Here is a 14,299-nt window from a genome sequence, read left to right as displayed (position 1 = left end):
CCGAAAATTTTGAGTTAAAGAGAGGAAAAATTGTACCCATGAGTTCAGTGGCGATCCAGCAGTGGAATGAAAGGATAGCACGATTGTTTCCCACTTATTTACACCAACCATGGTGGGGCTAATTTGGGCGTGGCGGCGAGAACCTCATATTGTGCCCCACCGTCAGAAAATCTCTGGATCTGGCCCAGAGGACTTGGACATGGACATAGACTTGGACTTGGACATAGAGACCTTGTTTATTTGCACCTTATAAACAGACCTATTATTATCATTATTATTATTATTATTATTATTATTATTATTATTATTATTATTGTTAATAATAATAATAATAATAATAATAATAATATTATCAAGAACAATCGAGAATCATATATAATACAGTATATATCAGATATTCGCACGATGTGCATTAGAAACCGCACATCGAACCCGTACGGTTCCGTGGAGTAGCCTGTACACTAACAACGGTGTGTTTGTACTGTATTGTTTTCTCCAATAAACGTCGCAAATAGGAGCCTAGCTGGTACATGGAGTTATTATTATCAAAATAATTACTCCATGGCTGGTATCGATAATACTAACTGGTGTTTATTTCATGATTAGTCAGTTCTATATAGGGCCTATTATGTTAGCTTTCGAATGAAGTTAATATTGTCTGGAAATCCTGGCATACTTAGTTGAGGGTCTTAATTTGCGGGGTCTGATATTTCGAGTGGGTCTGATATCTCGTGGTCTTAGGTCTTAGCTTTCGTGGTCTGAGCTTTCGGGACACCCCTATGTGTTCTTTTATTTAAAAAAAAACAACCTATTTTTTTAACATGTTAATATTGTCTAGCCTACTTTTTAAAGTAGCACTTCCAATTAAAAAGGGGGCGTGGCCATTTTAAAAAGGGCGTGGTAATTTTCGGGTTGTTCGCCGAAATACAGATTTTTGCACACATCCCATGTTGTTCATTGGGTTCAAAATAGTCTATATCATTTGAGATATTCTCTCCTAAATTAGGTACATACAAATCTCAGTCAGGTCCTAGACAACCGGTTATTATAAATGATACTGGCATTGGACAGGTAATGAGTTTATGCGTTAATGAGTTCCACCACCAGAACCACAGGCGAGCGTGCCGTTCGAACCAACGCCGATATTGTAGACGTTGCGGCTCCCATCTAACTCACCAACATGGACTAACACATGTAGATAAAATATACTCTAGAGCTAACCAAAGGCTCTATTTTGTACGTAAAATGAAGGTGAAATGATACCGAACTAATAATAATAATTTTACACGCTGTTCAATTTTAGATTTTTTATATTTAACCACATTTTATGATTAAATTGTCGGAACACGGCCATTTTGTTATTTTTCGCTGCGGAAACGGGTCCCAAATTATCCGATAAATTTTATGAGAATCAGATAATTTATCGGAAAAGCTCTTAATACGAAAATATATAACCTTTGACCGGTTATGAAAAGAATTATTCTGGGTAGTTAGTTTCAATGGAGTAGTTAGTAGATGTCAATCTATATAGATGTCAATCTCCTCCATGATCTACTGTAACAGTACATTTCCCAAGGTGAAATAGTACGAACGATTTCGTTCTTGGCCTAGGACTATCCATTTCGCGCAAAATAAGGGTCACCTACTAGGTCAACAAAACGGATGTTTTGATGTTAACACATTGCATTTTTGTCAAGTGCTGCGGGAAACACGTAGTCTTAATGTTTTTAAAAATCTTGAATAATGTTTTGCCTATAAAGATGCTTTTCTTCCGTTTTTAATGAAAGGCAAACAAGTTTACTCGTTATGATATTGAATTAGGTTAACATAATATTAGCCGTGAAAAGCTTTTAAACATGTGAATAATGTAAGTAGTGTTACTTATGCCCGAACTTACCACACGATGCCCTCAGAGTGACTGGTATAAAACCTGCAAACTCCTTCACCTTGCTGAGGCATACAGTTATATAATACTGAAGAAATTGGTTTAATTTGATTAAATGCTTATAATATTAGTCTTAGTATAACATAATGTACCACTTACCAGTTTAACGACTTGGGTTACAGTATAGCCATAGGTCACGACGACAACATCGGAGTCATTTAATACCGGCCTCGCTGATTTCTCTTCAGGATAGTTATCTAGTAAATCTTTTACCAGCCTAGCCTCGTTGTTTAGCGCATCTGCACCAACCATAAACAAAAAGGCGTGGTTATTAATTATAATGGTTAGCTACGGACAAGCATGTGCGTATGTTGCTATTTTTTAAAATATATTTACTTATGCATTTATATGAACTAATAAACAATCTCTACGTGATACCATAAATATACTTTTCTTTATTTAAAATAAGATGAGAAACTTTGCAGAAACCCACTTTTCCTAACGCCAAACTGCCTACTTAAAAGCTGTGAAACTCAGTTTCCCGAATCCCACTTTGAAGAAACCAATTTTTTTGCCGAATTTCCATTTATAAACACAATAATTTTATATTACATTATCTAAACAAATTTACTACGCATTTAAACGAAGTATACATAATTAGGCTTAAAATATTCTAATAAACAGCTTTTAATGCTTATTTTTATTTCACACTTTAGTATCGAAATATAATTAACTCAATCAAATAACTGTTAGCACCAAAAAGTATCTTAATCCTTTTAATAATCAGGCATTTTTCAAACATTTATTGCGCTCTATTGTTGCCATTGTCATGAGCTTAAGAAAGTAATTCAAGATAGTAATGATTGGCTCATTGTTAATGTTTGAAGTAGACCATTACATGTAGGTAGACATTAAAGCATATTATTATCGATGTAATCTATACGAATGTAGGAAAAAAATGGCCCCGGTAAAATTGGCCTCGGTAAAACTGGCACCGGTAATAATGCCCCTGGTAAAAATGGCCCCAGTAAAAATAGCCCCAAATGAAAAGTAGGTAAAAATGGCCCCAATGAAAAAATTCAGTAAGAGAAATGACTTTTCTTTAAATCTTCAAATATTTAAACACTGTAAAATAGCAAGAATTGAATCAATAAATAAAAAATGGCCCCAATTATAAAATTAAATAAAAAAATAATTTTTAGATGCTGTAAAATATGCATATTTGATAACTAAAATAACTTAGTTTTATGAGGAGCTCTATGAGTATCCTGCTAATTGATTAATTAATAGATATTAGGGTGTTAGGGCTGTTAGGGCTAAGTATTTATTATTATTATTATTAGATATTATTAGCGGCCAATCATTTATGTTATTATTATTGGCTCTGATGGGAAGCTCTAAAACATTAAATCGGAGCCAGTTTTGAACAGCGGTATGGCAGAAAACAGCCTAGACCATTTCCCCGAAATTTGAAATGAAAATTTCCGATAACCTGGCAACCACTGGGGACTTTCAGAGGCCTTCGCGGTACGTAGTTACTGTCATGGATTAAATCAATGATAAATCTAAATTGGTAAAAAACATACCTACAAATACACCACAAACTTCAAAAAACACTGCGAACCCCATCCAAACCCTTTAATCGTAATAAAATGCGATTTGACAGGAAACCGATTACGACTGGTGCGTTGTGAAATCGACGTAACGTAAACTAAAATCGTCGCAAAACAGTTTTGGACAGGAAACGACGTATTGAATGTTGATGTGATACGTCGATTTTCCACTATTTGACAGGAAACTGCGATTTAGTGACTTTTTGTTGAATGAACTCGCATACGTTGCGTTGCAAACGATTCTTATGAAAAGTTGACTCCAACATAAGAACGGTAAGCGGAAACGTATGCTGTCTCTATATCTTGCCTATACAACAACATTGTCATGAACTAGAACTCTCATTGCCTTACGTATTTATAATAAAATGGTTAAAAAGAAGCATATCCTCCACTTTTTTCAAACACAATGATAGGCATGTAAAATCTTGAACAAGAATGAGGATTGCAATTAGATTTAATAAATTACATTTATTATACAAAAAAACATATAGGCCTATAATATAAAAATAATATATAAAACATTATAATATAGGGCCTAAATAAATATATAAAATATATAGGCCTAGATTGCCTTAATATATATATTGCCTAGAACCCGAATTTTAACATTTAAATCATGTTTTCTGTATAACTGTATATCTGGAGATAAGATTTTTCTGTCAGTTCAAAAAATAATATAATAAGGTGAAATGAAATAAACAAAGTACAATATAGGCCAAATTGATATTTTGAGAACGAAACACTAAAATTGATAACGAGAAAGTTAGCAAATCGAGATTTGTAGGCCCTTATACTGTACTACAGGACTATTATTATTATTATTATTATTATTATTGTATACTTATATAGCGCATATCAGACTAGACTATTGTTTAAATCCAACGGTGAAAATTGTCCTCGAATCTCGCCAGGTAATTTTAATGAGGAAACCAGACAGGAAGTGAGAAATGTTAACATATCGCAGTCGCAAAGAAAAAAATCAACTTGACGTAACATGCATGTGACGACGTTAGAAGAGGCTTTGCCGTTCGAGCTTTAAAAATTCAACTTATCGTAAGAATCGTAACCGGCTTATTTTGTCTGCGGCCCAGCACGATCATGACGCGGCTGTTTTTGTCCAACTTCTCGTAACAGTAATTAAGAATCGTATGAATCGTAAGAAATTCTGAACTTTACGTTGACAGGAAACCAGGCTTAATGGGAGAACACAAACTAGCCTATTACTTTTCGTGTTAACGGGAATCGTTGTCTGACTATTTAATCACCCGATAGGCTTAAAAGTCTCCTCTCATCACGTTTACCAAACACATTATAAGTGTCTCCTTCTTACTCTTTTTCAAACGACGGTTACGGAGGATAGAAACTGTTTTAGCGTAATTAGTCAAAATTCGGCAAAACTAGGTTTCAATAGTTTTTAGTAATTAAACTGGCATGCGACAAACTGGGTTTCGCAAATTGGACTTGCCCATTTGGAATCACTGGATTTCGTCAAACTGGTGGGATACCGGTATCGGATCCCCCGAGGCTTTCATATTAAAACACCAAGGTTAGCTTGTGTATCAGGTTATTTGTGTAGAAGAATCCGTAGTTGAGTGTTGTAGAATATATTAGTAATACTTTTCGCTCGAACGGGCCCCTAGAGAGCAGTAGTAGTAGTAGTAGTGGTGGTGGTGGTGGTGATGGTGGATGGTAGAATACTGGTAGTTATAGGCCTACGAGCAGTGCTAGTATATAGTTATAGGGCAGTGTTGTAGCTAGGTTCTAAAGGGATCCTGGTTTGAGAGTATATCTATGACGCTTATAAACTGGTCGACCAGGCTAACTGTATACATTAGCAAATATTAAACTTTCACTGATGTAATTCATATTAACCATTTACCAACTGTCTCGCATCGCGCGGGACGGTCCTGCATTTCAAAGTGATTTTGGATGAAACACGCATTTTGCAGAAAGACATATGCGTGATCAGAAATTTGTCACGCATTTAGCACAAGTCTATGCGTTATAACGAATTATCACGAATTCATGGGAAAATGTATTTAAAATTAGAAGAAATTGGTTTTATTAAAATCATCATAACTTCATGAATACATTTTAGATTCACTTCACTGCAAGTAGTCGATGATTATTATTGAATGGTAATTGTTATTATCGTGATGGAATAGACAATACCTGGATTTGCGTCAGGAGAATCAATAGGGGCCTATAAGTGTAGTTTTGCCCCTGTCGTAAAAATGTACTGAATACTCAGTGCGTGTGAAAAAAATATTTGCAAGTTGTTCTCCGGTGTGACACGAACGTTCTCTAGATCACTATCCTGGCATCATACCTCTAGACCACCAAGCTTGCACCTGATGGCCAGGGTTGAATTCGAGCCCAAGTAAGCAGCGGGTACCGTACTATTTTTGCAAGTGTTTTCACATGCACTGAGTATTCAACACATTTTCCCGACAGGTTGGGCAAAATTCCACCTATACATGTTCTATTGTTGTCAATATTATACTATAGACTCATGAAATGCCTACTAGGCCCTAAAACGATAATATATATATGACATGACCATAGTTTATTCTCAATATTCTTGAATATTTTAAACAAAATATTTTTTAGATATTTCTGAGCGTTAATGCCGTATCTGTTTTAAAAAATCTCAGAATATATTAACATTAAGAGTTTCGCCTGAGTAGACCCCACTAAGACTCTGTCTATAGATCCGATCAGGTGCATTTTAACCAATTATACCTATTGCCCGGCAGTTATCTATGCCATAGTTACCAACCGTCTCGCATGGTGCGGGATGGTCCCGCGTTTCAAAGTGATTTTGGATGAAACACGCATTTTGCAGAAATACATGCGAGATCATAATAATAAATAATAATTCTGGATTTATATAGCGCCTCACGTTGACACAACCTCGAGGCCCTTGAACATTATTACCCCCGGATCACTGGATCAAGCACATATGGAACACACACTCAAGCCCCATGGGGAATTCCATAACGTTGCAGCTGTATTCAGCGCAGGCTGTGTTTGAACCTACCAGGTACCCACTTGTACTCCAGGGTGAAGAGAGATAACCGTAGATAAAGTGCCTTGCCCAAGGACACAAGCGACTTGAACAGTGAGAGTTTCGAACGCCCGACCTCAAGGTTGGGAGTCCAAGCCACAACCGATGCGCCAACCACTTCTACAAATCATAAATGTGTCACGCATTTAGCACTTGCGTAATAACGGATTATCACAAATTCAGGGAAAAAGCATTTAAAATTAGAAGAAATTGGTTTTATTAAAAATAACCACACACTTGTAAAGCCGAGAGCTTTATTCTTTTTGGAATTAGCTTATTTTTCTTGTTTATTTACTGGTAGTATGAATTGAAAATAAATAGAAAACTTTAAATAATTTAACTTAAGGATTTTTAAAATATTCAAAACCTGAAATAAATAAAATAAAAAATAAATATATAAAGTTAACTTAAAACACAAACAACGCGATAGAGTATAAAGTTTGAAAGAATAATTGGTATACTGTACTGACTGTATTTCTGAAGTGCTATTCGTTTTGGAGTTGCTACAATCAGGAGTTACAATCGATCCAACAAAGGAAAAGCACTATCTATTTCCTTACATTCCATAAAGTGAAATAGGCCTATACTAAATTCAAAAATAAATTAACCAGTTTGCTTCGTATTGCTTGTATAAACTATTATACCAATAAATTTAATCAATACGCTAAGGCTAACAATATCCATAAGACATGGAAAACTATTAACGGTATTCTAGGAAAAAACACTAAACCCAATCTTCCATCTTATTATTTTATAAATAATTTGAAAATTACTAACCCCTCACTTATTGCGCAACATTTTAACACTTATTTTACTAATGTTGGTCTTAAACTCGTACAAAGTATTGAACAACCTTCCAATAATTCCCATTTTAAATCTTTCCTTTACACTCCACTTAAAAATTCTCTTTACTTGAATCCCGTGACTGAAAATGAAATAATTATCCTTATTAATAATATGAAAGAAAACAAAAGTCCTGGATTTGATGGGTATTCAAATCATGCACCACATTTCTAAACAGTTAGCCCGTATTTTTAATATTTCATTTCAGGTGGGAATTTTTCTCAACTTTCTGATTGGTTCAAAATTAATAAATTATCCCTTAATCAATCCAAATCAAATTATATTATATTTCAAAACAGGAACTCCAAAGCACTTTTTCGTAACTTTAATATCTTTTTAAATAACCAAGAAATCACTTGTGTGAATGAAACAAAATTTTTTGGAGTCACAATTGATTCCAAATTATCATGGAAACCTCACGTTGATAGAATTTCCAATGTGGTGGCAAGAAACGTCGGTATAATGAATAAACTCAAATATACACTTCCCGCTACTATCCTTTTCACTCTGTACAACACTCTGATACTTCCTTATACAGTATATCTTATTGTAATATCTCTTGGGCTGTAACGGTGGATAAATTCAGCAACTTATGCCGCTGGACAAGCTTTGAAACGACTAAAATTGATCAAATATTTAAGCTACAAATACGTGCAGTTCGAATTTGTTCAGGGGCTCCCTCCAGATCTCATTCAAACAATTATTTTTTAACTGCAAAATATTAAACGTCTTTGACATTAATAAACTACAATCTGCCTTATTTATTTATGTACCGTTTAACCAATAATCTACTTCCGGTACACATCAGTTCATTATTTAACAAATCCTCTGATTCTCATTCACACCTCACACGTTTTTCTGTTACCAATGTTTATGCTAAAAAATGTGAGTTTCATATCAGAAGTCATTCAATCCTTTACACCGGTCCTAAGCTTTGTGGGATCCTTTCACACTCTTTAAAAAACAAACCATCACTTTCAAGTTTCAAGATTACCTATAAAAAGTCTTTGGTGCAGATTTATGGTGAGTAAGTTTCTCTTTGATCATTACATATCTTATTATTATTATTTTCATTATTATTATTATTATTTTTATTAAGTTTGTTTTCACACTATGCTGTGTACTAAAGTTCTATGTACCATCTTCTGGTTTTTACAGGGGGTCAAGTCTCAAGTTTGTAGTTATTTTGACCTCCTTCCACACTTCCAATTAATTATTCTTACTCGCATTTACACAGATTTTGTAACTTTGTATTCTTATTATATTGTTATCACTTTATATTGTTATGTTAATTTGAAGTGTTGGAGAAACCATTAAACAAACAAAACAAATCATCTGAATAATTTTAGTTTCCTGAACCTTAAATCGTTCAGCCTTCTGTATCAACATTAAGATTAAATAAATATCATGAGTAAAGTTTTTAGTGAAACTGAGTTTAGCATTTCTTATGGCCTCCTATACAAGTACAAACCATGACTGAACCATGTCCTAAAGACATAAAAGCATGGATATTCGATTTTTTTAGGTGCATCACATCTGTCAAAAAAACAAACCTTAACCAGAGTGGGCTACTGCATCATTTATGTTCTCGTTCCATTATCGATTATTATTATTATGTCTGTAATTTTATGTCTGTTTTGTGTCTAAGTTTCAAGTGTATTATTTCATTATTTATCGGTTATTAAACGTGTATTTATTTGTTTCTGTTGGCCAATTTTATATTTATTTCGAATATTATGTCTGTATGTGTTGAAAATGATCGAATAGATCGAAAACTATAAACGTTGATTATCTCAAAACGTAGTCTGTAATAATTTAAGTATAAAAATAATCTAACTACTTGAAATTTGTTTGCTAGCAAACTGAATTAAAATAAACCTATTTTCAGCATGTGGTAACGCTGGCTGGCATACTTTATTATTCGCCATGATCGTCACTTTCAGTTGAATAATAGAACACGCGTTTTAACAGGCTGAAAGTGTAGTGCTCCAGAAATAAACAGTACCAGTAGGTTTTTTCAATCATTTACTACGGTAAATCTTTATTCAGTCAAGGCATGCAAAAAGAACACAACGCTACCAATATGAGTACCTACTAAAACTAAGAATACACGCTATTTCAAAACAGGAACTCCAAAGCACTTTTTCGTAACTTTAATATTTTTTTAAATAACCAAGAAATCACTCTTGTGAATGAAACAAAATTTCTTGGAGTCACAATTGATTCCAAATTATCATGGAAACCTCACGTTAATAGAATTTCCAATGTGGTGGCAAGAAACGTCGGTATAATGAATAAACTCAAATATACACTTCCCGCTACTATCCTTTTCACTCTGTACAACACTCTGATACTTCCTTATACAGTATATCTTATTGTAATATCTCTTGGGCTGTAACGGTGGATAAATTCAGCAACTTATGCCCCTGGACAAGCTTTGAAACGACTAAAATTGATCAAATATTTAAGCTACAAAAACGTGCAGTTCGAATTTGTTCAGCTCCCTCCAGATCTCATTCCAAACAATTATTTTTTAACTGCAAAATATTAAACGTCTTTGACATTAATAAACTACAATCTGCTTTATTTATTTATGTACCGTTTAATCAATAATCTACTTCCGGCACACATCTGTTCATTATTTAACAAATCCTCTGATTCTCATTCACACTTCACACGTTTTTCTGTTACCAATGTTTATGCTAAAAAATGTGTGTTTCATATCAGACGTCATTCAATCCACACTCTTTAAAAAACAAACCATCACTTTCAAGTTTCAAGATTACCTATAAAAAGTCTTTGGTGCAGATATATGGTGAGTAAGTTTCTCTTTTATCATTACATATCTTATTATTATTATTTTCATTATTATTATTATTATTATTATTATTATTATTATTATTATTATTATTATTATTATTATTATTATTATTATTATTTTTATTAAGTTTGTTTTCACATTTTATGCTGTGTACTAAAGTTCTATGTACCATCTTCTGGTTTTTACACCGGGGGTCAAGTCTTAAAGTTTGTAGTTATTTTGACCTCCTTCCACACTTCCAATTAATTATTCTTACTCGCATTTACACCGATTTTGTAACTTTGTATTCTTATTATATTGTTATCACCTTATATTGTTATGTTAATTTGAAGTGTTGGAGAAACCATTAAACAAAAAAAACAAATCATCTGAATAATGTTAGTTTCCTGAACCTTAAATCGTTCAGCCTTCTGTATCAACATTAAGATTAAATAAATATCATGAGTAAAGTTTTTAGTGAAACTGAGTTTAGCATTTCTTATGGCCTCCTACAAGTACAAACAATGACTGAACCATGTCCTAAAGACATAAAAGCATAGATATTCGATTTTTTTTAGGTGCATCACATCTGTCAAAAATACAAACCTTAACCAGAGTGGGCTACTGCATCATTTATGCTCTCGTTTCCATTATCGATTATTATTATGTCTGTAATTTTATGTCTGTTTTGTGTCTAAGTTTCAAGTGTATTATTTCATTATTTATCGGTTATTAAACGTGTATTTATTTGTTTCTGTTGGCCAATTTTATATTTATTTTGAATATTATGTCTGTATGTGTTGAAAATGATCGAATAGATCGAAAACTATAAACGTTGATTATCTCAAAACGTAGTCTGTAATAATTTAAGTATAAAAATAATCTAACTACTTGAAATTTGTTGGCTAGCAAACTGAATTAAAATAAACCTATTTTCAGCATGTGGTAACGCTGGCTGGCATACTGTATTATTCGCCATGATCGTCACTTTCAGTTGAATAATAGAACACGCGTTTTAACAGGCAGAAGGTGTAGTGCTCCAGAAATAAACAGTACCAGTAGGTGTTTTCAATCATTTACTACGATATACCTTTATTCAGTCAAGGCATGCAAAAATAACACAACGCTACCAATATGAGTACCGACTAAAACTAAGAATACACGCTTTCTAAAATATCATGTATCAAAATTTAAATATGTTTTCATGCTGTTCCGTCGTAGTTCATGTGAACGCAACGTACATAGGCCTAGTATACATTCTTGTGGTTGTTATAATACCGATACAGATGGGGGAAAGGTGTGTTAAGTTCACCATTTAAAAACAATTACATTTGTACCAAAACGCATGTTAAATAATATACGCCTACATGTATTATCGGTTCAATTCCCATCGTTGTTAAAGAACGAAGAAAATTGTTCGAACAAAAAGAGGATTTTCTCATACCTGTCTCTTATACACATCTATGGGTAAAACGAGCGCAGGACCTGATGTGTAGCTAACAAGAAATGGTTGATTAATATTGAGAATCAGTAACAACATGCAGTAATCCACTCTAAACAATCTGGAATAACACTTGCAAACATAAATGTGTCATATGGTTTTGGCAGACACTTGTTGTTGTTGTTGAGGGAGGGTAGTTGGAAGGTTGTTTTTTTATCATCTAAAGTGGAAGAAATTCCCTTCAAATAAAGAATACACTATAATATATTGTATTTTATTTTAATAAATGATGATGATATGAATATACAAAACCACCACCACCTCCTCCTCCTCCTCCTCAATCAATTAACCTTTTATAACAACAGTATGAGCAACACGATGGAACGCTTTCATAAAATCAACTGCACAAATATAAACTTAACCTCCTTTTTCAACATCTTTGAGAATGCAATCAATACGACTTATCAGAAAATGATTTGTGGATGATTTACTACTAAATTGCGTCCACATAACCTTCTGAACCGCCGGTAGTTACTACAGAGGGCATAGGACTTGATTTCCCATCTACTGACGTTTTGAGGCATTAAAAATACACTTTTACTGCATTTGATTTTGACCAGGGTACGTAACAAATTATTTTACTTAGTAGGCATACGTAGGAATTTACCCAATGCGCTCCTATGTGGTTTTTAGAGTATCATGGGATTCAATCTTGATGTTTTTTACGACGAAAGAAATTGAGAATAAACATGGAAGAACAAGTTTTGTAGAAACCTATGAACGATTAATATTTTAAGATGAGAGTGACGGACAAATGCGCTTGTTAATAATTGCAGGGGCGGATTTAGGGGGGCCGGCCCGGCCCCGGCCCCCCCCCCCCTTTTGGGAGGTAAAAAAAAAGGAAAAAAAAGAAAAAAAAGAGAGAAAAATAAAAAACTGATAGCCCAGAATGCCTCAAATGTTATGTTCGTGCGTCTAGAACACAAAAATTTCGCGGGGGCATGCCCCAGACCCCTACGACAGTGTTGTCTCAATCGGCCCAACTTTCGGCCCCCCCTTTTGGACATTTCTGGATCCGCCCCTGTAGATAATGTCAATGATTAACATGATTTAACTGCAAGTCATTTTATCAGTGTCAAATACAGTTGGCATTCCACAAAAAGAGGATATAATAATATAATTTTATTGACAGAGTATTACAGTATGACAATTAATTTTAATTTCTTGTCATTAAAATTGTTATATACTTGTTAAACTTCTAATATTCTTGTATATTGTACCTTTTGCAGCTTCTTTTCTTTCCTCATGTTCCTCAGCATGTCTTTTTTGGTTGGTTTTCTTCTGGCTATTATCACTGAGCCCTAAAAGTGTCTCTATGGTTACACCTTGTTGCACTGCTAACTTCCAATCAGATAGTGTCTCTATGCTTCCATGTTCCTACAAAGTGATGTAGCCAATAAAATAATCGTGTGAATGGTGTAAATGTATTTATTTATCGAACTACGAATATGAAATTATTCGCACAATATACCATGCGAATACCTGTAGTCTCTTCCAGTATTTACTGTGATGATTTTTATTTGCATACACTGTATAGGCCTAGTCTCTAGTTGTAATAATTTATTGATACAGTACCTGTCTCTTATACACATCTAGATGTGTATAAGAGACAGTCTTATGAGGGGGCACTTATTCAAACGGGGCGCTTATTCACGCGAGTACGGTACTGTACAGTACATGCTGATGTACTTAATAAAGGCTTACACTAGAAGAATGTTATAATGAAAGACCGATAAATAATACAAACTTTATTGTCAATTATCATGGTAAATATGAACGTAAATATTAAACTTTATTTAAAAATGACACTGCCACAATAGTGGCACTCGTATGTAACAGTGATATCGTAATGAGATATCTTTGATTTCAAATTTGAATTCAATTTTCTTTTTCCTCACTTCAAAAACTTACAAGCCTGGTTCTCACGAGAGCCCCAGTATCCGGATCGGGAGCTAACTGTTAGCACCTGCGTGAGAACACGCCCGATCGGTTAGCGCTAACCATTAGCAGTATCTGGATACCGCTAACAGTTAGCAAGCGCTATCGGTTAGCAAGTTGGGCGTGTTTCTATCATTAACCAATCACACGTACGCGTTTACAATTTCCAGTTTCTTATTGGCCAGTGATTCAATCATCATATTTTTGGCATCCGGATCGGGATTTTCTCAGATGGACGCACGGCAGCTAACGGTTAGCTGGATCCGAATCCTGCTAAACATTTGCAGCCGTGTAAGAACATAGCCAGAGTGGGCTGACTTCCCCCACCCCTTGAATCTGCCCCTGACACGATATATTGCAGGAGCAAGTATACATCATCACTTTCTTGTTCTACTGATTCATCACTCAAATGAATTTACTGTACTCCTTCCTTTGATATTTGATTTTCTTCAGTCAATTTGCTTCATTCTCCACTACTTGTAGATTTATCTCCTTTATCATTTTGAACACCAACAAAACTAAACAAGAAAAATGAAATATGATATTTATTATTTGCATACAGTACAGTAATAATGGTACAGTATATGTACATTATATATTTTGTACTTTTAATTTTGGACCTTGTTTAAATGATATCTAATACAGTAAATAA

General features: G+C 34.1%; 1 protein-coding gene across 1 annotated transcript in view; it reads right to left on the bottom strand.

The window, feature by feature from the left end:
* LOC117105318 (acetylcholine receptor subunit alpha-type acr-5-like) overlaps positions 1-2,197 on the bottom strand; it is a 12,219-nt gene extending 10,022 nt beyond the window's left edge. The window contains exon 1 of the mRNA XM_033246438.1: positions 2,045-2,197. Coding sequence (XP_033102329.1) covers positions 2,045-2,197 — 153 coding nt within the window. The remainder of the gene's footprint in view (positions 1-2,044) is intronic.
* Between the last annotated feature and the right edge of the window lie 12,102 nt (positions 2,198-14,299).

The sequence above is a fragment of the Anneissia japonica genome, unplaced genomic scaffold (assembly GCF_011630105.1).
Source record: "Anneissia japonica isolate Jap-2015-1 unplaced genomic scaffold, ASM1163010v1 scaffold287726_len2788222_cov184, whole genome shotgun sequence".
NCBI lineage: Eukaryota > Metazoa > Echinodermata > Crinoidea > Comatulida > Comatulidae > Anneissia > Anneissia japonica.
This window is presented reverse-complemented; position numbering and strand designations above follow the sequence as displayed.